Here is a 23,064-nt window from a genome sequence, read left to right as displayed (position 1 = left end):
GCGGTTGTTGCGATCTCCCTCGGGAATACCGGCTCGCCGCTTCCCAAGCTTCTGTCTTCCCGGGAGTTATGACGCAGTTTCAGATTCCAGTTGGATTCCGCCAGACCAGGATTCAGTTTTGCTGTAAGACTCGTTATCCATCCAAATGACATCTTAAACTCACGTCGAGATATCATTTTGTTTTGATTCCTGACAAAAAAAAAAAATTCCCGCAGATGAGAAGGCATGTTATTGAATCGGAGAGGAGTTTTCCAAACGCTGATCCCTGTGTAGAAAATGCCCCTGTGGCCCGTAAACAAAGCAATCCTGTTGAGTGAGGTGTGGCGGTCACACTATGTGCTCTTAGCTCTTTTATATAGCACATTCCAGGATCAATATTCCACCACCGGGAACGTCCATGCTGCTCTCTGATGGATACTCTTCCTGCACAAAGTCAACACACAATCCCAGACAGCCTGGAGAAAAACTTCTAATGATTCCCTCAGAGGAAAGAGGGTGGATTTAGGGATGGATCCGGGGAGTCTGGGAATGTATGAAGACCTGGAAAGAAAACAAAAACCGTAACGTGTTTGTTAGCACTCCATCTCCTCAATTAGTGGCCTTTTCATCTCGGAGCGGGCGTTTATTAGTCCATCATCCTGACATCCATTTTCTTAGTCCTCATTAGAGTCTCGGGCAAGCCGGGTTCTTCGTCGGGAGACCACAGGAGATACGATACAGACAATTAGTGGTTATTGTGGCTGCTGTGACATCAGGTCTGGTGCTTGTGTGTCTCAGCTAAGATTCCAATGAATCGATGCTCTTCCTTGTTTCAATTCAATAATTTAAACAATAACAATAACTTTGATTGTTAATAACTTTGATTCAATAAGAATCAAAGGAAGATGATGAAAAAAAAAAATCAGGGAAAAGCCTGAGGGAATGTCGTTTTATTTCACACTTCCACCTTTTTCCAGGAGTCTGTCACGTGAGTTTTTCAACCTTTGAATCAAAAAGGAATATCGCAGAATGACGGCTCCACACGGTCGACCCATCCATGCGATGAGAGGGAGTCGTAGCGACAACCCAACAACCCAATTGGCATTCCATCTGAAAACACCTTCATGGTAATTATGATGGAAGCAAAGAGCGACAAAGTCATTCTCGTCTTACTGTTTGTTCCTGCCGGGGATTAGGAAAAATTAGAAGGGCTGACGCAAGCTTTTCCAAGTTATTAACTAAACAAAGTCACTTTGGGTGCTGCTTTTTATGAGCTGTTTGTTCAAGATATTTAGTCAGGATCCCTTTCAGGACGTATTGGAGATGTTGGTTCAGGAGAGACGTCTATAGTCAGGTTTGGCAGGGAAATGAGAAGGTGTATTTATATGTCAGGGGAATTGCTTTGGACGAGACTGACATTGTCACTCAGTCCTATCGTTTATTGCATACTGCATATTCATATGAGTTATGATACGTCTGATATTTGTACAGCTCTTTATAGGAGACCACAAAACACACCGACACTCATGGCCTGATGTCCGTATGGAGCATGGGAGCATACGTGAGGTTTTCCTGGCTTGGCACCACCCTGAAATCCAAACCTAAACGCCTCGCCACAAGCCAAACCGCCTACGTCCCACCTTACATCCTACCTCCCACCCTACGTCCTACTTCCCACCCTACGTCCTATCCAAACTGCCTACTTCCCACCCTATGTCCTATCCAAACTGCCTACTTCCCACCCAATGTCCTATCCAAACCGCCTACGTCCCACCTTACATCCTACCTCCCACCCTATGTCCTATCCAAACTGCCTACTTCCCACCCTACGTCCTATCCAAACCGCCTACTTCCCACCCTACGTTCTATCCAAACCGCCTACTTCCCACCCTACGTCCTATCCAAACCAACTACTTCCCACCCTACGTCCTATCCAAACCGCCTACTTCCCACCCTACGTCCTATCCAAACCGCCTACTTCCCACCCTACGTCCTATCCAAACCAACTACTTCCCATCCTACGTCCTATCCAAACCAACTACTTCCCATCCTACGTCCTATCCAAACCAACTACTTCCCACCCTACGTCCTATCCAAACCGCCTACTTCCCACCCTACGTCCTATCCAAACCGCCTACTTCCCACCCTACGTCCTATCCAAACCAACTACTTCCCACCCTATGTCCCATCCAAACGTCCTACTTCCCACCCTACGTCCTATCCAAACCGCCTACTTCCCACCCTATGTCCCATCCAAACGTCCTACTTCCCACCCTACGTCCTATCCAAACCGCCTACTTCCCACCCTATGTCCCATCCAAACGTCCTACTTCCCACCCTACGTCCTATCCAAACCGCCTACTTCCCACCCTACGTCCTATCCAAACCAACTACTTCCCACCCTACGTCCTATCCAAACCAACTACTTCCCACCCTACGTCCTATCCAAACCACCTACTTCCCACCCTACGTCCGATCCAAACCACCTACCTCCCATCCTATGTCCTATCCAAACCACCTACCTCCCATCCTACGTCCTATACAAACCACCTACCTCCCACCCTAACTCCAACCTTAATCCTTAACCAGACCCCCTACCTCCCACCCCCAAACCAAACCACCTACTTCCCACCCTAACTCCAACCTTAATCCTTAACCAAACCACCGATGTCCCACCCCCAAACCAAACCACCTACTTCCCACCCTAACTCCAACCTTAATCCTTAACCAAACCACCGATGTCCCACCCCCAAACCAAACCACCTACCTCCCACCCTAACTCCAACTGAAACCACCTACCTCCCACCCGAACTCCAACCATAACCCCAGACCTAAAACACCTACCTCCCACCCTAAGTACAACCTTAACCCTTAACCAAACAACTTACCTCCCACCCTAACTCCAACCTTACCCTCGGACCCAAACCACCTACCTCCCACCCTACCTCAAACCCAAAACTCCAACCTCCCACCCTGCCTCTTACCTTATCTCCAACCCAAACCACCTACCCCCCACCCTAACCCTTAACTAAACCACCTACCTCCCACCCTGCTTCCCACCCTAACTCTTACCATAAACCCTACCCACACCACCTACCCCCCACCCTACCTCCGACCCAAACCACCTACCCCCCACCCCACCTCCGACCCAAACCACCTACCCCCCACCCTACCTCCAACCCAAGAGCAGATCATTTATGTAACCTAAGACTCCTACGACTTCCCCCTAAGACTGCTAAGAAGAAAATAAGGCATTTAAGACACAAATAAGACTCTGGTATGCTGGTGTGTATTAAATATTATGTATTTTTACTACATACTGTGAGCATGTAGTATTTGTGACAACATGTCATGCTAGTATATTATTAGCATATATGAGTGTAAAGGTCACCATAGGGGTGTTATTTAATGTCTAGAGGGCTCTAATAACGTTGACTAAATCACATTTAGAAAGTCCCAAACAGGTTTTTCTACGCTTTAGCTTTAGCGAGACTGGACAGTCCTGGTGTTTTACAAATACTTGACACACATTCACACACACACACACACACACACACACATACACACATTCATTCAACTACTAAAGGCCTTTTCAAGCGATGCTCTATTGTGTTTTGCGTTTGCACAGCAGCAGGTCCCAGGAACTTTTATGTAAATGAGGCAGGAACTGACTTGATGACACAAGACTACGTGATATACGAGGTTGTGGTCGTCTTCGCCAGCGACAGACGAACATCATCATTAAGAACCAGACAAACATTTCAGTCAAACATGACCTCTAATGTATCAAAGACTTGAGTCATCAATTGTAGAACATGCACTGGTATCGGAGGGATCGCTATTTCAGTATCCATCCACACATCACTAACACACACACAACCCCTACCGCCCCCAGACTTAGGTCTAAGTCTTATCTAAAAGCAATCCCCGACACCTCTAATTGGCTGATGTGTCCAGGAGCCCGGAGGAGAGCAATGTTTTCACATGGGATTAACCTCCAAGCTCCAAATCTCAGCTCACTCTGCTTTCTGCCAAAGATTATTTGCCAAGACTGCCCCCTGCTGGTCTGTTTCCTGTATTGTACTGTACATATGAACAATAGGAGGGATAAAGCATACCAGGCCACATCAAGCTAATTGGTGCCTTCAAAGCAAAAGCGTAAATAAATACATGAAATTGTACATATATACTGTATATACTTTGGGTGATTTTGTCATTCAAACTCTTTCAAACTAAATTTTGGAAATGGGATTATGACGTGAATATTTGGAAGTCCGTTTCTGCCACTGAAAAAAGTTGTCCTAATGGTAAGTCATAATTATGACATAAAAAGTCATAATTACCAGATTAAAAAGTCATAATTACAAGATAAAAAGTCAAAATTACGATAAAAAGTCATAGTTACGAGATAAATAGTCAAAATTACGAGATAAAAAGTCATAGTTACGAGATAAAAAGTAAAAATTACAAGATAAAAAGTAGAAATTACGAGATAAAAAGTAGAAATTACGAGATAAAAAGTAGAAATTACGAGATAAAGTGTCAACATTATCAGAATGTTAAGTGTTGCTTTCAACCAACTTTATTTAAACATTCCATCCCCGAGGCATTTCACACCGGACGTATTTATGTTGATATTTTTTTGTATAATTGCACTTTTATGTTCCTGTAATTCTGCTTATATTGTTTTGTGCAATTTAAGTTTGTAATAAAATGGTAAAAAAAATAATAATAATAATAAAAAATTCACACCGGACAAACTTCCTGGTTCAAAAGTCAGGCAAGTCCCGCTCACATAGCTGTCCAAGGCAAATGCCTGTAACACTCGGACCCGAGCAACAAAACATAATATTACAATAATAATAAAATAAACAAAAATAATAATATAAGTGTCATTCCAAATATATACTGAGGAAAATCAGAAATCACTTTATAAAAACAGCCACTTTGTTACTAAATATGTGCCTATGACAGGATTGTGTTCTTACCCGTTTAATGTGACTTCTGTTTTCGGACATGACTGGTCAGCTTCTCAACATCGGGCATGTAAATGATTCGGTCCAAGAAACGTTTAATCCTCTGTTCTCCTCAGTTATTTTTCTCGTTTTTTCCCTTTGGGATCCATGGCCCATCACACAGTCGCCGGTTTGTTTCCAACAGGCACCTGCCTGGCATCCCGCCCTGCTGATACAAACGTGTGTCGCAGGCTATGACGCAAATCTTTGTTGACAGAAATGTTTACAGAATTTTTACAGCATTGGAAAACGTTAAGAATGTTTATGTCATGTTTGTCCTCCTACAGAAACCATATTAAAACAAAAAAATATATTTCCCTCCACCATCTTTTTCCATTTTCAAACTTTTTTTTCCAAAAGACCAGGTCACCCAGGCGCCCGCCGTGGACCACCACAAAGAACACTATGCACCGGATCCTTATGCTTGCCACAGCAGGTGATGGCTCTCCAGGGGGGGGATCTTGTGTGGTTTTATCAAGCTCAATACACCCAGGAAGGAAGTACCCAAAATACTCAAAGTAATACTCAAGGCCCAATTGGTGTGTCCCATTACGGACATTCATTACTTGCGTTGTTTTTATACTTTAGAACGCCCAAAAAAGAGAAAGTGTTCATGTCTCACATAAGGATGAAAAAAAAAAGTGTCCTTTACGTCTGCAATTACGTAACATTGTTGACTGACTGGACTGATCCATACAAATCTATCGAAGAAACTGATAAGAAGTGTATGCAGCACATGTCCAACCAGGGTCTTTTCATTTCTGTGCACTTTTCCATCTGCTTGTTTCCCACCAGCTCATGAAGTAAAGGGCGGCGCCAAAATAGTTAGTGCTATTTAAAGGGATCCAACCCCTGCCCAGTTCTCCACATCTTTGTCCAAGCTTACGGTAACCACAGTCCATTATCTCGTATTTTTTACTCTGCTTTTTGAAAACAAAATCACAAATAATGTCTTGTTCTTTTATTCCGTACAGATGTCACTCACATGGAGGTTAGTTCTGCTCTGCTGGCTTGCTGGTGCATGCCAAGGTGAGTCAAAATCAGAATCTGTACTTAGTTCATCGGTGGTTGATCTCCGGGCTGGAAGCAATTGGCCTCCTTTATAGTATCAGTATTGGTATCAGCCCTGAAAAACCCATATTAGTCCATCCCGAATTGATCTTGTTTTGGACCTTTTGGACCAAACCCGAGGTTCCGGTTTATTGAATACCGTATTTTCTGGACTACAAGTCGCTCAAAGCCAAAAATGAATCTTTATAGGTAGAAAAAACATACATAAGTCGCACTGGAGTATAAGTGGCATTTTTTGCAGGTAATTTATTTTACAAACTCCTTGACATTACGTCCTTTTGGAAGGCAAGTTCTAACAATAAAAGAATAGAGAACAGGCTGAATAGATGTAAGATATGCTAACACAATGCTTATTCAGCTACACAAAAAATAAACATGAACACAAAAGGTGTCCAGTGTGCAATGGTAATGGTTTTATTTCATTTGAACATGCATCAGATTCCAATTGAGTGCATCCCATAATCAGTTCCCAGTTCCACATGTCCAAAAGGAGTAGGAAGAAGCAAAGCTTATTAAATCCTACCCCTCCATCTGGTACTTTTACAATCACTAACTCTTACATTTGTTCACTTCCTGCTTTCCTAATTTAATTTAATTTAATTTAATTTAATTTAATTTAATTTAATTTAATTTAATTTAATTTAATTTAATTTAATTTAATTTAATTTAATTGCTAGAAAAAAAACATAAGTGGCATTTTTTGCGGGTAATTTATTATCCAAACTACTTGACCAAAACAGACATTATGCCATCTTGGAAGGCAAGTTCTAACAATAATAAAAGAATAGAGAACAGGCTGAATAGGTGTAAGATATGCTAACACAATGCTTATTCAGCTACACAAAAAATAAACATGAACACAAAAGGTGTCCAGTGTTTATGGAACATAAACTCTGGAGTATAAGTGGCAGGAACAGCCAACCTATGAAAAAAAGTGTGACTTATAGTCTGGAAAATACAGTCGTTTGGGTCCATTCATCTTGTTCAAGGAGTACTTTTCTGTACTGATACAAAGGTGCAACAGTCAGGTACTTTTGTATCCCAAAGGGGTTAGCTTAGCTGGGAGTGCTAACCTTGGATATACGTAGTACAGGGACAAAAAGACTCTTTCTGACTGCGCACGTCCTCCATGTTTTTAGCTGCTGAGGTATGTTTAGGTGAGCTCGGCTGCTTCAGTGACCTGCCCCCGTGGGGGGGCACCCCCCAGAGACCAGCCAGTGTCCTGCCGTGGCAAGCTGAACACATCGGCACCCGTTTCCTTCTCTTCACCCGGAGGAACAGCTACTACCAGGCAAGGAGGAAGCTGCCATCGCCGCTGACGATGAGGATCATGTTGTGCTTAGTAACATTACGTACCTTCATCATGTGACTTGTTGACATCTGCAGGAGATCAAGACTGACAAAACCATTCAGGCGTCGAACTACAGCGGCTTGAGAAGCACTCGATTCGTCATTCCTGGTTACCTGCAAGAAGGAGATGAGGATTGGCCACAAGGGATGTGCAAGGTCAACGACGCGCTGTTACGCTTTACTCACATGTCAAAGTACTGTAACATCAACGACACGCTATTACGCTGTTACGCACATGTCAAAGTATTGTAACATTAACGACACGCTGTTACGCTTTACTCACATGTCAAAGTATTGCAACATCAACGACACGCCGTTACGCTTTACTCACATGTCAAAGTACTGTAACATCAACGACACGCTGTTACGCTTTACTCACATGTCAAAGTATTGTAACATTCACGACACGCTATTATGCTGTTACGCACATGTCAAAGTATTGTAACATCAACGACACGCCGTTACGCTTTACTCACATGTCAAAGTATTGCAACATCAACGACACGCCGTTACGCTTTACTCACATGTCAAAGTATTGTAACATTAATGACACGCTGTTACGCTTTACTCACATGTCAAAGTATTGTAACATCAACGACACGCTGTTACGCTTTACTCACATGTCAAAGTACTGTAACATCAACGACACGCCGTTACGCTTTACTCACATGTCAAAGTATTGTAACATCAACGACACGCTGTTACGCTTTACTCACATGTCAAAGTCAAACTCTCTCAGTTGAAAAACACGACGCTTGACCTTGTGACGTATCTGCATTACCTTTGCTACCTGCAGGACATCGTGAAGAAGGAGAACGTCAACTGCATCGCCGTGGAGTGGAAGAAGGGTGTGAGGACTCAGTATGCCCAGGCGGCCAATAATGGCAGGGTGGTGGCTGCCCAGGTGGCGTCCATGCTGAGGTTTCTCATGGTAGGCATTGCCTTAGCACCTTAGCACCTTAGCACCTTAGCACCTTAGCAGTGAGGGTTCTATGTCTGCTTAACCAAATTGCTCAAATAAAGGCATGGCTAATGGCTAAGATGCTAAGATGGAACAGAGTGTGCCTGTGCATCTTACCTGTAGAGCCTGATCCACTTGATCCACTGTGTGGGCTCCACTCTGATATGACGTCAGCGTCGTGCGGTCAGGTGATGCATAGCCTAAAAAAAAAAAAGAATAACAAACGTAGCGCCATTATGCAGTCAGTGTATTTTCTCTATGCTTTTGTTTTATTTTGTGGCTCTGTGTGGAAAATGCGATTCCCTCACCCCCTGTTAAAAGGTAACTGAGTTCAATGTCTCCCGGCCACACCCACCCAGGCCCGATTAGTGCTAGACCTTTTCTCAATCAACAAATCACTTAAATAGGACCAGTTTGAGCAAGTGAAGTAGACCCAAAGATCCTCAAAATCGAAACGTCGTAATCAAATTCAGGAACAAATGAGAAACTAACTGAGATCCATCAGTGTGGAAAAGCTTTGGGACTCCAGCCAACCACAGTGAGAGCCATGTATCCACAAATGGCCAAAACATGGAACAGTGGAACTTGCCTCAGTTAAGGTAAAAAAAACAAAACAAAACAAAAAACAGGAAGGGGTTAAAGAAATGTATTTATAAGGATTTGAAATAGTTTACTGTATGTCTAACTATAATTGTAAAACTAATAAAATGTGTTTTATCTTGGCTTTTTGGCTTTCTGGAAGGGATTAAGTAGATTTAGATTATTTCTGATGAGAAAAATCGATTATTTTAGCATACGCTTTGTAGTCGCCCCTTTGAAGATGGAAGGAATGAGTGATGCTAACCAAGGTTCCACTCTAGGAATTTGATATAATATTTCATATGGCTGGACTGTTCAAAGCATCGTTACCAAACTGAGTGTTTCCCACCCAGGAAAACTACAAGCAGACATCTGATAAGTTCTACATCATCGGCCACAGCCTCGGCGCTCACGTTGCTGGAGAAGTTGGTAGCAAGATCAGCGGACTCGCACATATCACGGGTAAACCACCCAACACTCGACATATCAGTACCAGTACTTCAGTAGTGCAGTATTATATGTATATCTGGAGTGATGATTGTTGTCCATTACTAGGTGTATCCAGTGGCGTCATTAGGCCTTTTTTTTTTAAGCCCCCCTGAATAATTTGATATATTTTTTAAGATTTTTAAAATATTTCTTATGGAAAAATATTTTTTGTAAAAAAAAAAATAATAATACAAATATACAAAAAAGGATTTTTTACATTTTTTTTTACAAAAAAAAAGAAAAAAAAAATCTCTGACAAATTTCATATACTAGGGTAAAAGAAGGCTAATAAGCAAGCCAATAAGCAGGCTAATACTAGCCTACTAGTAGTAGTAATAATCAGAAGAATAATGATGATCGTAATAATAATAATCAGCAAATTAATAATATAATAATGATTTTCTAATTGTCTACTAAATCCATATCCTGTGCATCTCCAGGGGGGCTACGACCCCCCAGTCCTCAGAACCCAGTGACGCCCCTGGGTGTATGTGTAAGTGGGCGTGGTTTAACCAGACGGGCGATCTGGCGTGCATCCATTTTCTGGCAGAGTTTTCAATTCTAAGATGTTGACTGCGCTTCGCCTGCGCCCCGAATAGACCAGCTCGGAGCTGGCGGTTTTCCTGCAACTTTGGCGTGCTGTTTTGTCACAAAATTGTCACGGCACCGAGCTGAAAATGTGGACTCCTTCCCCTGGTGCGCCGCCATGCCCAGTCCAGTCTACCAAATGACCAAATTGGCTGGGCGCAGCGGTGCACTGGACCAAATCACCACTGCGTGGGCTGCGCCACCTTGTGCTGTGCCACGAAACTCGAGCCCATGATGTCCATGATGCTGTGTTTTCGTAGCACTGTCACTAAATGAGGCTGGATGGCTTCCACAGTGGTGCACACACACCAGGTTGATAAGCTGCACACTCCTGTATGACACTTCATCACTCTCTCGTCTTTTTAGTGCCTTAGTGGGGCAGCACTTGCGTCACAGACAGCAGTCATCTTTCATTTCCTGCAACGCTACAGTAGCCATTTAACATAGCTAGCTGAGGCGCGCCTCCCCCGGGGCTGTAGGGACCGCTGTAGCCTTGACGCAGCCTTGAATTGCTGTCTAAAACGTTTATTCATAATGAGGATTTCCCTTCGCACGATTACAGATAATGAGTAGCTGTACTTGTTTCATGCTTGTAATTGGCAAAAAATGCAACGAATATCCGTCTCATTCCTATCCGTTACTTGGCAGGACTGGACCCAACTGAACCTTACTTCAGTGACACAATTGCAGCCGTGTGTCTGGACACAACTGATGCCACCTTTGTGGATGTCATTCACACTGACGGACTTCCTTTCAACTCCAAACTTGGTACATATTCTTATTATTATTGTTAAGTTAAGTTAAGCTAAGTTAAGTACAGGCAATCATTTGAAGAATTGGAATTGAATTGCTCCACACAGTCTGGAGATCGGACCCAAAACTCGGGTCTGATTATCCGCTTGGGAATGTGTGGAGTTTCCATGTTCTCCCCGCACATGCGTGGGTTTTCTCCGGGTTCTCCGGTTTCCTCCCACATTCCATTCATGCGAGATTGATTGGTGACTCTAAATCGGGTCAACTGATGGAGTAACTGAAATGTTTTGCTCTGCGCCATCGCAGGTCTTGGTATGGTTCAGCCCGTTGGACACGTTGACTTCTACCCCAACGGAGGGGAGCTGATGCCTGGTTGCAACGCTAACAAAGGCAATCCAAAAGACCTGGATGCTATCTGGCAAGGTAACGTCAACATACCAGGTGATCAATTAAGGCCGGGTTATATTAAGGCTCCCAAACTGCAGGGCGCAGCGCGTCAAAAACACACGTCTACCAAAAACACACGTCTACCACGGCACTAAACTAGAACGGAAGAAGTCCGCTATTGTTTTATTCAACTTTCATTTAGCAACGCTTGCTAATGGTTAGGTCTGGGTGGGTTAGGTCTGGGTCTGAAAGGGCTATGTCAAGGTTTGGATAGGTTAAATCTGGAAAGGTTAAGTAGGGCTCTGGGAGACTTAGGTCTGGGTTTGGATAGGTTAGGTCTGGGTCTGGAAAGGTTAAGTAGGGGTGAGGGAGACTTAGGTCTGGGTCTGGAAAGGTTAAGTAGGGGTCTGGGAGACTTAGGTCTGGGTTTGGATAGGTTAGGTTTGGGTCTGGAAAGGTTAAGTAGGGGTCTGGGAGACTTAGGTCTGGGTTTGGATAGGTTAGGTCTGGGTCTGGAAAGTTAAGTAGGGGCCTGGGAGACTTAGGTCTGGGTTTGGATAGGTTAGTTCTGGAAAGGTTAAGTAGGGGTCTGGGAGAGTTAGGTCTGGGTTTGGATAGGTTAAATACGGGTCTGGAAAGGTTAAGTAGAGGTCTGGGAGAGTTAGGTTTGGGTTTGGATAGGTTAGGTCTGGGTTTGGATAGGTTACATCTGGGTCTGGAAAGGTTAAGTAGGGGTCTGGGAGACTTAGGTCTGGGTTTGGATAGGTTAGGTCTGGGTCTGGAAAGGTTAAGTAGGGGTCTGGGAGAGTTAGGTCTGGGTTTGGATAGGTTAAATACGGGTCTGGAAAGGTTAAATACGGGTCTAGAAAGGTTAAGTAGAGGTCTGGGAGAGTTAGGTTTGGGTTTGGATAGGTTACATCTGGGTCTGGAAAGGTTAAGTAGGGGTCTGGGAGACTTAGGTCTGGGTTTGGATAGGTTAGGTCTGGAAAGGTTAAGTAGGGGTCTGGGAGAGTTGGGTCTGGGTCTGGAAGAAATAAGTTTGGGTGTAGGAGGGTTGGGGCCGCATCTGGAAGGGCTTAGGTCTGCGTCTGGAAAGGCTAAGCTGGAGTCTCTGAGGTTTAGGTCTGGAAGGGGACCGCTGATGTCACATGACAGGGGAGGGCTGCATAGCTGGACGTCCATCACTTCCGTCTTTTGTTCATCAGCATCTCTTGACTTAGTCCCCTTTTGCCGCCATATTTCCTGTCAGGTACCAGAAGGTTCGACCCCTGCAATCATGTGCGAGCCTACCAGTACTACAAGGAGAGTATCGCCAAACCGCAGGGCTTTGTTGGATTCCCTTGCTCCGATGCGGACACTTTTGTAGCTGTGAGTCCAAGCTAACACGTTTTCCTCATATTTTGCCCATCTTTATGCTTCTCTAGAACTTTCTTTGAGGTGACAGTTCCTTTGACTTCAACCCACCGTATGGGGTCTTCAAATAAGAGGGGGGGTCTTGTTGTATTGGGGATACACTGGGGATTGAATGACTGAATAATGCAAGTATACTTTCTTTTTAGTCAATAACTTCTTTACTGTAACAGTAAAGTCGGTAAAGTTCCAGTCCAGGATTCTCGGTGGGGAAATTCTAAAAAGGCGTGCCTCGTGTCTTCCGTGGGGACAACTTGTGTTTGCAGCTGTCCGCGTCTCTGCCAGATTATCCCCATCTTCATCAAAGCCACCATTGAAGTACTTGGTGTTATTAAATGTTACAAATCCCTGCGTGTACACTTCACAGACTTCTAGACCCAATCCATTTGGTTTATTCATTCCTCTGCACAGCAAGCTCATTGTATGCTTCAGCTTTGTGGTTTTTTAGCATTGTTAGCGCAAAACACTAAACGTTAGTGTAAAGATAATGAAGATAATGAAGCAAATGTTTGACACTTTTTTAAATAAAGCATTTTCAAGCACAGACATGGCAAAATGTAGTCCTATACAAATATAAGGCATTCAGAAGACGCATTGGAAGAGAGGCTGTGATGATGGGTAGTACTTTACACTGGTCACTAGGTGTCAGTAATGTTATTGTAATCATGGCTGAGACACACAAGCACCAGACCTGATGGCCGGAACAAAAGGCTCTCATTTGCAGCTTTGCTGTGCTGGGTTCTTTTACCATGTCTTTGCTGTGTTGGCTAATTTTAACCGTGTCTCATCTTTGCTGGGCTGGGCTCTTTTACCATGTCTTTACTGTACTGGGTTCTTTTACCAAGTCTTATCTTTGCTGTGCTGGGTTGTTTTACCATGTCTTATCTTTGCTCTACTGGGCTCTTTTACCATGTCTTTGCTGTGCTGGGTAATTTTGCCATGTCTCATCTTTGCTGGGCTGGGCTCTTTTACCATGTCTTTGCTGTACAGGGTTCTTTTACCATGTCTTATCTTTGCTCTACTGGGCTCTTTTATCATGTCTTTGCTGTGTTGGGTAATTTTACCATGTCTCATCTTTGCTGGGCTGGGCTCTTTTACCATGTCTTTGCTGTACTGGGTTCTTTGACCAAGTCTTATCTTTGCTGTGCTGGGTTCTTTTACCATGTCTTATCTTTGCTCTACTGGGCTCTTTTATCATGTCTTTGTTGTGTTGGGTAATTTTACCATGTCTCATCTTTACTGGGCTGGGCTCTTTTACCATGTCTTTGCTGTACTGGGTTATTTTACCATGTCTTATCTTTGCTCTACTGGGCTCTTTTATCATGTCTTTGCTGTGTTGGGTAATTTTACCATGTCTCATCTTTACTGGGCTGGGCTCTTTTACCATGTCTTTACTGTACTGGGTTCTTTGACCAAGTCTTATCTTTGCTGTGCTGGGTTCTTTTACCATGTCTTATCTTTGCTTCACTGGGCTCTTTTATCATGTCTTTGATGTGCTGGGTAATTTTACCATGTCTCATCTTTGCTGGGCTGGGCTCTTTTACCATGTCTTTGCTGTACTGGGTTATTTTACCATGTCTTATCTTTGCTGTGCTGGGTAATTTTACCATGTCTCACCTTTGCTGGTTCTGCGCTCTTTTACCATGTCTTTGCTGTACTGGGTTCTTTTACCATGTCTTATCTTTGCTCTACTGGGCTCTTTTATCATGTCTTTGCTGGGTTGTGTTTTTTGACCATGTCTTATCTTTGCTGTACCGGGTTCTTTTACCATGTCTTATCTTTCTCTACTGGGTTTTTTACCGTCTTGACTATTCTGTAATAGGTTGTGTTACCATGTTTTTTTTGCTGTGCTGGGTTCTTTAACCATGTCTTATCTACACTGTGCTGGGTTCTTTTACCATGTCTCGTCTTTGCAGGGAAAGTGTTTTCCATGCGGTGACGACATATGTCCTCTGATGGGCTTCATGGCGGACTGGAGACCTGTGACGAATACCACCTCCAAGTACTTCTTTACCACCGGAAGTTCTGAGCCCTTTGGACGTAGGTTTCTGTGAAGATATGATTTTGGCTTTGTAAGAAGCGTGTAGGGATGTTAGCCGCCATATTAGACCAGAAGTAGACTTACCTTGTGTTTTCAGTGCTGGCTTGGTTGCCCACTTGACTTTCTGCTTTTTCAGCATTTTGGTTGCCTGATGGCAGTCGTGCCTTCCCTTTAAGGCCACGTACCAGTCATTGAATTTCTACATAGTAAGTTTGCAAGAAGATGGACAAACATACGTATCCACCGTGTCAAAGCTAAGCAAAGATGTGCTAGCCATGAACGACTTGTTGAAATGAGTCGATTATGACAGGAGCAACAATGTGGACACTTGGTGTCTATGGTCTGATAGGATACAGCTACAACATCAAGGTAACCTTGGATGGCCCCAGCTGGTCCAACCCAGGCTTCATGTACGTGGCCCTGGCTGGACAACGCCTCTTCACGGAGGAGCACCGAATTCATGCGTGAGACGCTTTTCACCTCATGCATTACTACACCTCACTACTTCTACATGTTCCATACACACCATACTGTATACCATTCACACACATACTATATATCGCACTACTTCATGTACCATACACACCATATTATATACCACACTACTTCATGTACCATACACACAATACTGTACCTCACTACTTCATGTACCATACACACCATACTATACCTCACTACTTCATGTACCATACACACATACTATACCCCACTACTTCATGTACCATACACACATATACTATATACCACACTACTTCATGTACCATACACATGTGTACATACATACATACTGGTACATGAAGTAGTGGGGTATAGTTTGTGTGCACACATACTATACCCCACTACTTCATGTACCATACACACACATACTACACCCCACTACTTCATGTACCATACACACACATACTATACCCCACTACTTCATGTACCATACACACATACTATATCCCACTACTTTATATACCATACAAACCATACTATACCCCACTACTTCATGTACCATACACACACATACTACACCCCACTACTTCATGTACCATACAATATACCATACACACACATACTATATCCCACTACTTCATATACCATACAAACAATACTATACCCCACTACTTCATGTACCACACACACATACTATACCCCACTACTTCATGTACCATACTATATACCATACAAACCATACTATACCCCACTACTTCATGTACCATGCCCACATTCTATATACCCCACTACTTCATGTACCATACACACACATACTATATAGCACACTACTTCATATACCATACACACACGTACTATATAGCACACTACTTCATGTACCATACACACACATACTATGTGCCACACTACTTCAGGTACCATACACAATAAAGAAAGTCTATCATACACACATATACTATATACCACACTACTTCGTGTACCATACACACATATACTATATACCACACTACTTTGTGTACCATACACACACATACTATACCTTCTTACTATACATACTATACCACATTACTTCATGTCAAAGTCAATCCCACAGGGGACCAAAACTCCAAGCCTACTTTATGTTGTCGTTACGCCCCAGTAATACTTGCAGTAATATCAGACTGCAGTAATAACAGATGAGTATTTGCTGAAGCTGTCTCTCTTCAGGGGTATGATGAAGCCAGGAAAGACGTATGAAGTACGTATCGATGCCGAGGTAGACGTGGGCGACGTGACAGAGGTGAGATTCCGCTGGAACAACCACATCTTCAATCCTTTGAATCCCAAGTATGGAGCATCCAAGGTGGAGCTGCTGAGGGGAGACAAGAAGATGTAAGTTCTGTTCTGCTTTTGCTTGATTTGTTTAATTAATAAAATAATAAATAATTATTTAAACACTACTTAAATGCTCTTTTCAAACGGTGTTATAATAAAATATTTTATGTATCAATATAATGTACATTAAAAAACAGAAAATGTGTCTTTATATTGTAATGGCCCTCAAGTTCCTCTGCAAGATGAGTGTAGTCTTTGTTAATTCCACTAGAGGGCAGCATTGGACTTTCGAGCTCGTAGATGAGTGAGGAGTGATTTCTTCATCTTAAATAATCAGCAGTATGAGTTGTAGATATTTTATAAGACAAAGCCTCTGTGTCCAACACTTCCACTAAATCGCTTTATGTCTTCTTTCTCTCGCAGAAGTTATTTCTGTGGAAAAGAAAATGTGGCGGAAAATGTGATCCAGGCGGTCCTTCCATGCCAAGAATAACAACTACTGTTATGCATCAATCAATAAAGGCTGGAAATAATTTTTAATAAAGATGCTGAATGCAAACCATTTGGCTTCTTTTCAATAGTCCTGTACTTGTCATTCATTCATTCATCCAACGTATGATCATATTTTATTTGTTGGGCCTTACCTGCAGATTGCCGGTACTCAGTAAATGCACGAGGACTGAACCTTGGGGGACGCCTTGAATGATTGGTGTGCACCAAAAAGCCTTATATAAGCCTTCCAATGAAGGCAACACATGCTGTATGTATCTATATTAGCTATATTAGCCTACTATCAAAATGACTAAGTTGGCTACAAATACATAATGAGCCTTCATGATTAAATATTTATTTTCCCCGCAGTGCATCCTGTAGGGAATGACGCATCATGTGACTACTGTGTTGTACGATGCCGCCTCAAGTTTAACTTCGTTACAATATTAATAAATTATGCGTAATTGTTAAAATGAAAATAAATTAAATACAGTTTATGTTTGATTTCCGTGCAAATATCAAGCAAGTCAGTGCAAAGGGTAAAAATCCTCTTCTCTTTTGACACGCAACCAACGTAGCTATCCTGGTGTTAACTTGTCGGGTAGCTAGCTAGCTAGGTAGGGAGATAGATATATAAAGTATCTACCTAACCAACGTAGCTATCCTGCTGTTAACTTGTCAGGTAGCTAGCGAGCTAGCTCGGTAGATATATGAATAAAGTATCTACCAAACCAACGTAGCTATCCTGGTGTTAACTTGTCCGTATTATTCAGCTGTGAATGTTAAAAAAATTACGTGTTACTTCAAACCAACTTTATTTAAACGACCCGAGGCATTTCAAGACGGACGAACTTCCTGGTTCAAAGGTCAGGCAAAGCCACCCCTACATAGCTGTCCAAGGCAAATGCCTGTAACACTCGGACCCGAGCAACAAAACACAATAATAATAAAATAAAACAAAATAATATAAGCGTCATTCCAAATATATACTGAGGAAAATCAGAGATCACTTTTTGTTTTTCCCTTTGGGATCCATGGCCCATCACACAGCCGCCGGTTTGTTTCTAACAGGCACCTGCCTGGCATCCCGCCCTGCTGATAGAAACGTGTGTCGCAGGCTATGACGTAAATCTTCGTTGACAGAAATGTTGAAATGTAATATTTCCTCAGAAAACAATATATCTATGTATTTACTCAGCAAAAATATATATATATATATATTTACTCAGCATTCATACACGTTCTAAAAATAATTAATATGAAGAACAAGCTTAAGTGACATGTTTTATATTTTTATTTTGTTGTTCTTATTTTCAAGCAATATCCCTCGCACATTCCTTTCTTTGTTATTTATTTTTTGTTGATATTGTTCTGTAGAATTGCACTTTTATGTTCCTGTAATTCTGCTTATATTGTTATTGTTTTGTACAATTGAAGCTTGTAATAAAATATAAAAAAAAAGGAGGCACATACAGTAAAAAAAAAAAAATATATATATATATATTGACTCAGCATTGGAAAATGTTAAGAATGTTTGTCCTCCTACAGAAATTATATTTAAACAAAAAATATTTTTTTCCATTTTCAAAAATTTTTTCAAAAAGCTCCAGGGAGCCACGGGTTGCCGACCCCCAGCTTAGAGTGTTGACAAGGACAAGGAACGGCAATAACTTCCTTCCTGCGGCGTATATCTGTATCTCCAAAAGGCTGGTGCACGTGCACGTGCGCATGTGTGGGCAATGCACTCATTAATGTGTCGGTGGCCTTTTTTGCTGGTTTATGAAGTCCTGATTGTGTGTCATTGTTTTTGGCTTCATTGGTTGGAAGGCGCAGCGTGTAATTAAGCTGGCAAATACGCGGCTTTAAAAAAAAGGCGAGCTGCCATTCTCATCACCGTGCTAACAAAGTGCATTCCAAATCACTCTGCCTTCCCTTTTCGCCCAGCCATCAAGGCACAATACCAATCACAGGAAGCGACTCTGCTTCCTGCCTGACTGCATTAATGATATTAATAAAATAGCAAAGTGAATGTGTGGGCTCTGTCTTGAAATCCTCTAAAGACGTGTGTCTTTGTCTCACCGTCTTGTTTGTCTTTCCATGATTGGCTCATTGAGAGTGAAGGCTAATGACAAAATAGCAGGCTAATTCCTGTAATTATGGGAATTTCCAAATGACAGCGCTTCCTTTCAGCGCTCTTTAAACCGCTGGCTTTGAGGGTGGCATTGTTAGCAACATCAGGCGTTTTAGCGACAACTCGGGAACGAGTTGAGGTATTAATGGAGGCGGCGGAGGAGGGAGGGAATGGCACCTTTAAAGAGTGCTTGCAAAACAAATGTAACCCCTGACTGCCGAGTCGCTTTAGTGGCGGCTTCGAGAATAACTTTATTTGTCAAGAAAGCCAGAGACGCGCGGCCGACAACATCCGAGCACTTTGTGCTTCCGTTTCCGCCACATGGCGGAGACACCACCGCGTCAGCAGCACTCGTGCTCCAAGCAAATTGATGATTGCAAGGGGCCACATTTTTCATTCTAGTCTCGAGTAAAAAGGTACATGTCCAAGTCAGGTCTCAAGTCTTTAATCCCAAGTTTTGGGTATCATATCAAGTAAAGACGTCCATGTCAAGGCTCAAGTCTTTAATCCCAAGTCTCAAGTCGAGTCTCAAGTAAAGAGGTACATGTCCAAGTCAAGTGTCAAGTCTTTAATCCCAAGTATTGGTTCACATATTAAGTAAAGACCTCCATGTCAAGTCTCAAGTCTTTAATCCCAAGTCTCAAGTCGAGTCTCAAGTAAAGAGGTACATGTCCAAGTCAAGTCTCAAGTCTTTAATCCCAAGTTTTGGGTATCATATCAAGTAAAGACGTCCATGTCAAGGCTCAAGTCTTTAATCCCAAGTCTCAAGTCGAGTCTCAAGTAAAGAGGTACAGGTCCTTGTCAAGTGTCAAGTCTTTAATCCCAAGTATTGGTTCACATATTAAGTAAAGACCTCCATGTCAAGTCTCAAGTCTTTAATCCCAAATCTCAAGTCGAGTCTCAAGTAAAGAGGTACATGTCCAAGTCAAGTCTCAAGTCTTTAATCCCAAGTTTTGGGTATCATATCAAGTAAAGACGTCCATGTCAAGTCTCAAGTCTTTAATCCCAAGTCTCAAGTCGAGTCTCAAGTAAAGAGGTACATGTCCAAGTCAAGTGTCAAGTCTTTAATCCCAAGTATTGGTTCACATATTAAGGAAAGACCTCCATGTCAAGTCTCAAGTCTTTAATCCCAAGTATTGGTTCACATATCAATTAAAGACCTCCATGTCAAGTCTCAAGTCTTTAATCCCAATCTCGAGTCATGTCTCAAGTAAAGAGGTACAGGTCCAAGTCAAGTCCTAAGTCTTAAATGCCAAATATCAGGTCACATCTCAAAATAAAGGCTTCCATGTCAAGGCTCAGGTCTTTAATCCCAAGTCTCAAGTCGAGTCTCAAGTAAAGATGTACATGTCCAAGTCAAGTCTCAGGTCTTTAATCCCGAGTATTGGTTCACATATTAAATAAAGACATCCATGTCAAGTCTCAAGTCCTCAATCCCAAGTCTCAAGTCGAGTCTCAAGTAAAGATGAACAATTCCAAAATCAATCTCAAGTCTTTAATCCCAAGTATTGGTTCACATATCAAGTAAAGACCTCCATGTCAAGGCTCAAGTCTTTAATCCCAAGTCTCAAGTCGAGTCTCAAGTAAAGATGTACATGTCCAAGTCAAGTCTCAAGTCTTTAATCCCAAGTATTGGTTCACATATTAAGTAAAGACCTCCATGTCAAGTCTCAAGTCTTTAATCCCAAGTCTCAAGTCGAGTCTCAAGTAAAGAGGTACATGTCCAAGTCAAGTCTCAAGTCTTTAATCCCAAGTTTTGGGTATCATATCAAGTAAAGACGTCCATGTCAAGGCTCAAGTCTTTAATCCGAAGTCTCAAGTCGAGTCTCAAATAAAGAGGTACATGTCCAAGTCAGGTCTCAAGTCTTTAATCCCAAGTTTTGGGTATCATATCAAGTAAAGACGTCCATGTCAAGGCTCAAGTCTTTAATCCCAAGTCTCAAGTCGATTCTCAAGTAAAGAGGTACAGGTCCTTGTCAAGTGTCAAGTCTTTAATCCCAATCTCGAGTCATGTCTCAAGTAAAGAGGTACACATCCAAGTCAGGTCCTAAATCTTAAATGCCAAATATCAGGTCACATCTCAAAATAAAGGCTTCCATGTCAAGGCTCAAGTCTTTAATCCCAAGTCTCAAGTCGAGTCTTAAGTAAAGACGTACATGTCCAAGTGAAGTCTCAAGTCTTTAATCCCGAGTATTGGTTCACATATTAAGTAAAGACATCCGTCTCAAGTCTTTAATCCCAAGTCTCAAGTCGAGTCTCAAGTAAAGATGAACAATTCCAAAATCAAATCTCAAGTCTTTAATCCCAAGTATTGGTTCACATATCAAGTAAAGACGTCCATGTCAAGTCTCAAGTCTTTAATCCCAATCTCGAGTCATGTCTCAAGTAAAGAGGTACACGTCCAAGTCAAGTCCTAAGTCTTAAATGCCAAATATCAGGTCACATCTCAAAATAAAGGCTTCTGTGTCAAGGCTCAAGTCTTTAATCCCAAGTCTCAAGTCGAGTCTTAAGTAAAGATGGACAATTCCAAAATCAAATCTCAAGTCTTTAATCCCAAGTATTGGTTCACATATCAAGTAAAGACGTCCATGTCAAGGCTCAAGTCTTTAATCCCAATCTCGAGTCATGTCTCAAGTAAAGAGGCACACGTCCAAGTCAAGTCCTAAGTCTTAAATGCCAAATATCAGGTCACATCTCAAAATAAAGGCTTCCATGTCAAAAGTCTTTAATCCCAAATCTCAAATCGAGTCTTAAGTAAAGACTAACAATTCCAAAGTCAAATCTCAAGTCTTTAATCCCAAGTCTCAAGTCGAGTCTCAAGTAAAGATGAGCAATTCCAAAGTCAAGTCTCAAGTCTTTAATCCCAAATCTTGAGCCAAGTCTCAAGTAAAGACATCCATGTGAAGTCTTAAATCTTTAATCCCAAGTCTCAAATCCAGTCTCGAGAAAAGATGAGCAATTCCAAAGTCAAGTCTCAAGTCTTTAATCCCAAATCTTGAGCCTCAAGTCTCAAGTTGCTAGTTGTACAACCATTAGCATGCAGTAACTGCTTGTTTTTTTTTCGGCTTTTTCCTGATCCCGGAAGTCGCCACAACAGATTTTTGATCCGCATACGGACTTTATATTCCGGATGCGCTTCCTGACAAATACCAATGATGCTTATACTATTAGAGATTCGAACCCAGGGTGTTTGCACCGAAGTTCAGAATGCTAACCACTACACCACGGCGGCTCGAGTTAGCATGCAGAAAAATTGTGTGAAAAAAAAAACAAACAATATATTCATTCTATCAAGCATAGGTGTGTGCTAGCAAGGGTAATGCTAATTTCACTTTGTATTGCTAAAAATGACATTAGCCGATCGGGAATCCAAGACGCAAAAAACAACAAAAAGTATTTATTTCAACCAAAGGAGACCCCAACGAGGTAAAGATATATACAAAGTACAACAAAAGATGAAAAAATTTAGCGCCAAGTGAAAACTACAAAAAGCCAAAAATCACTGCTAGCATAAGGCTAACAGGCAAAAAAGAAAGGAAAAAGCCGAACAAAAAACAACAGAAGCAAAAGACACATAAGCTAGCACGGACAAATGTGCCAGAAATGAAACGAAAGCCAGAAATCAGATACTGAGGGCGCGAAACCAGGGACAATCTGGCAAAGACTGTGGTGCACTATGAAAACAAGGCGGCAGGTGGCGAGAAGAAAAGAAGACGCTGTTGCTTTAAGTAGACGTTTTATTGGTGAGCCAATTGTTGCCATTGATTAGAATACATTTAACCGCTACATTCAATTAGCAATTAGCAATTAGCAATTATGTGTGAAAACAAAAAACAAACCATGTCTACACCCAAACATTCACGTCCATCCACTTCAAGTGTTCACTAGGTCCTCTACGTAGTATGACGCACATACTACTTCATAGTACGTAGCACATACTAGTACACAGTAGTACACAGTATGGTGCACATGGAGTAAACGCTAAGCTTTGCTAAACATTTTGTTAGCTATAAGCTAACAAAAGTGCAACCTGTCAAAATGAATACATTCCATTGTATGTGTTGGA

The 23,064-nt window shown here is 42.1% G+C and overlaps 1 protein-coding gene and 2 long non-coding RNA genes across 4 annotated transcripts; 1 reads left to right on the top strand and 2 right to left on the bottom strand.

The window, feature by feature from the left end:
- LOC144902115 (uncharacterized) lies at positions 1–8,374 on the bottom strand. Of its 2 annotated transcripts, XR_013630385.1 has the most exons (4): positions 8,197–8,374; positions 7,422–7,529; positions 4,968–5,163; positions 1–540 (listed from the first exon to the last, which is right to left on the bottom strand). It is a non-coding gene; the product is annotated as an uncharacterized LOC144902115 (long non-coding RNA). The 2 variants fall into 2 exon arrangements; XR_013630384.1 differs by lacking the exon at positions 1–540 and having other exon boundaries at positions 4,865–5,163.
- On the top strand, positions 5,938–16,935 carry LOC131107044 (inactive pancreatic lipase-related protein 1-like). The gene is made up of 12 exons (XM_058056684.2): positions 5,938–6,023; positions 7,205–7,356; positions 7,452–7,571; positions 8,212–8,346; positions 9,309–9,417; positions 10,681–10,800; positions 11,092–11,208; positions 12,422–12,540; positions 14,499–14,622; positions 14,973–15,087; positions 16,268–16,432; positions 16,799–16,935. Exons 1-12 carry the CDS (start codon positions 5,969–5,971, stop codon positions 16,866–16,868), a joined length of 1,401 nt encoding a protein of 466 aa, XP_057912667.2. The 5' UTR covers positions 5,938–5,968; the 3' UTR covers positions 16,869–16,935.
- LOC131107047 (uncharacterized) lies at positions 8,491–16,116 on the bottom strand. The gene is made up of 3 exons (XR_013630383.1): positions 14,708–16,116; positions 14,481–14,630; positions 8,491–8,576 (listed from the first exon to the last, which is right to left on the bottom strand). It is a non-coding gene; the product is annotated as an uncharacterized LOC131107047 (long non-coding RNA).
- Positions 16,936–23,064: the final 6,129 nt, after the last annotated feature.

The sequence above is a fragment of the Doryrhamphus excisus genome, linkage group LG19 (assembly GCF_037039965.1).
Source record: "Doryrhamphus excisus strain RoL-2023G ecotype Guam linkage group LG19, RoL_Dexc_Guam_v1.1, whole genome shotgun sequence".
NCBI lineage: Eukaryota > Metazoa > Chordata > Actinopteri > Syngnathiformes > Syngnathidae > Doryrhamphus > Doryrhamphus excisus.
The sequence above is the reverse complement of the archived record's forward strand: the minus strand, read 5'-3'. Positions and strand labels throughout refer to the sequence as shown.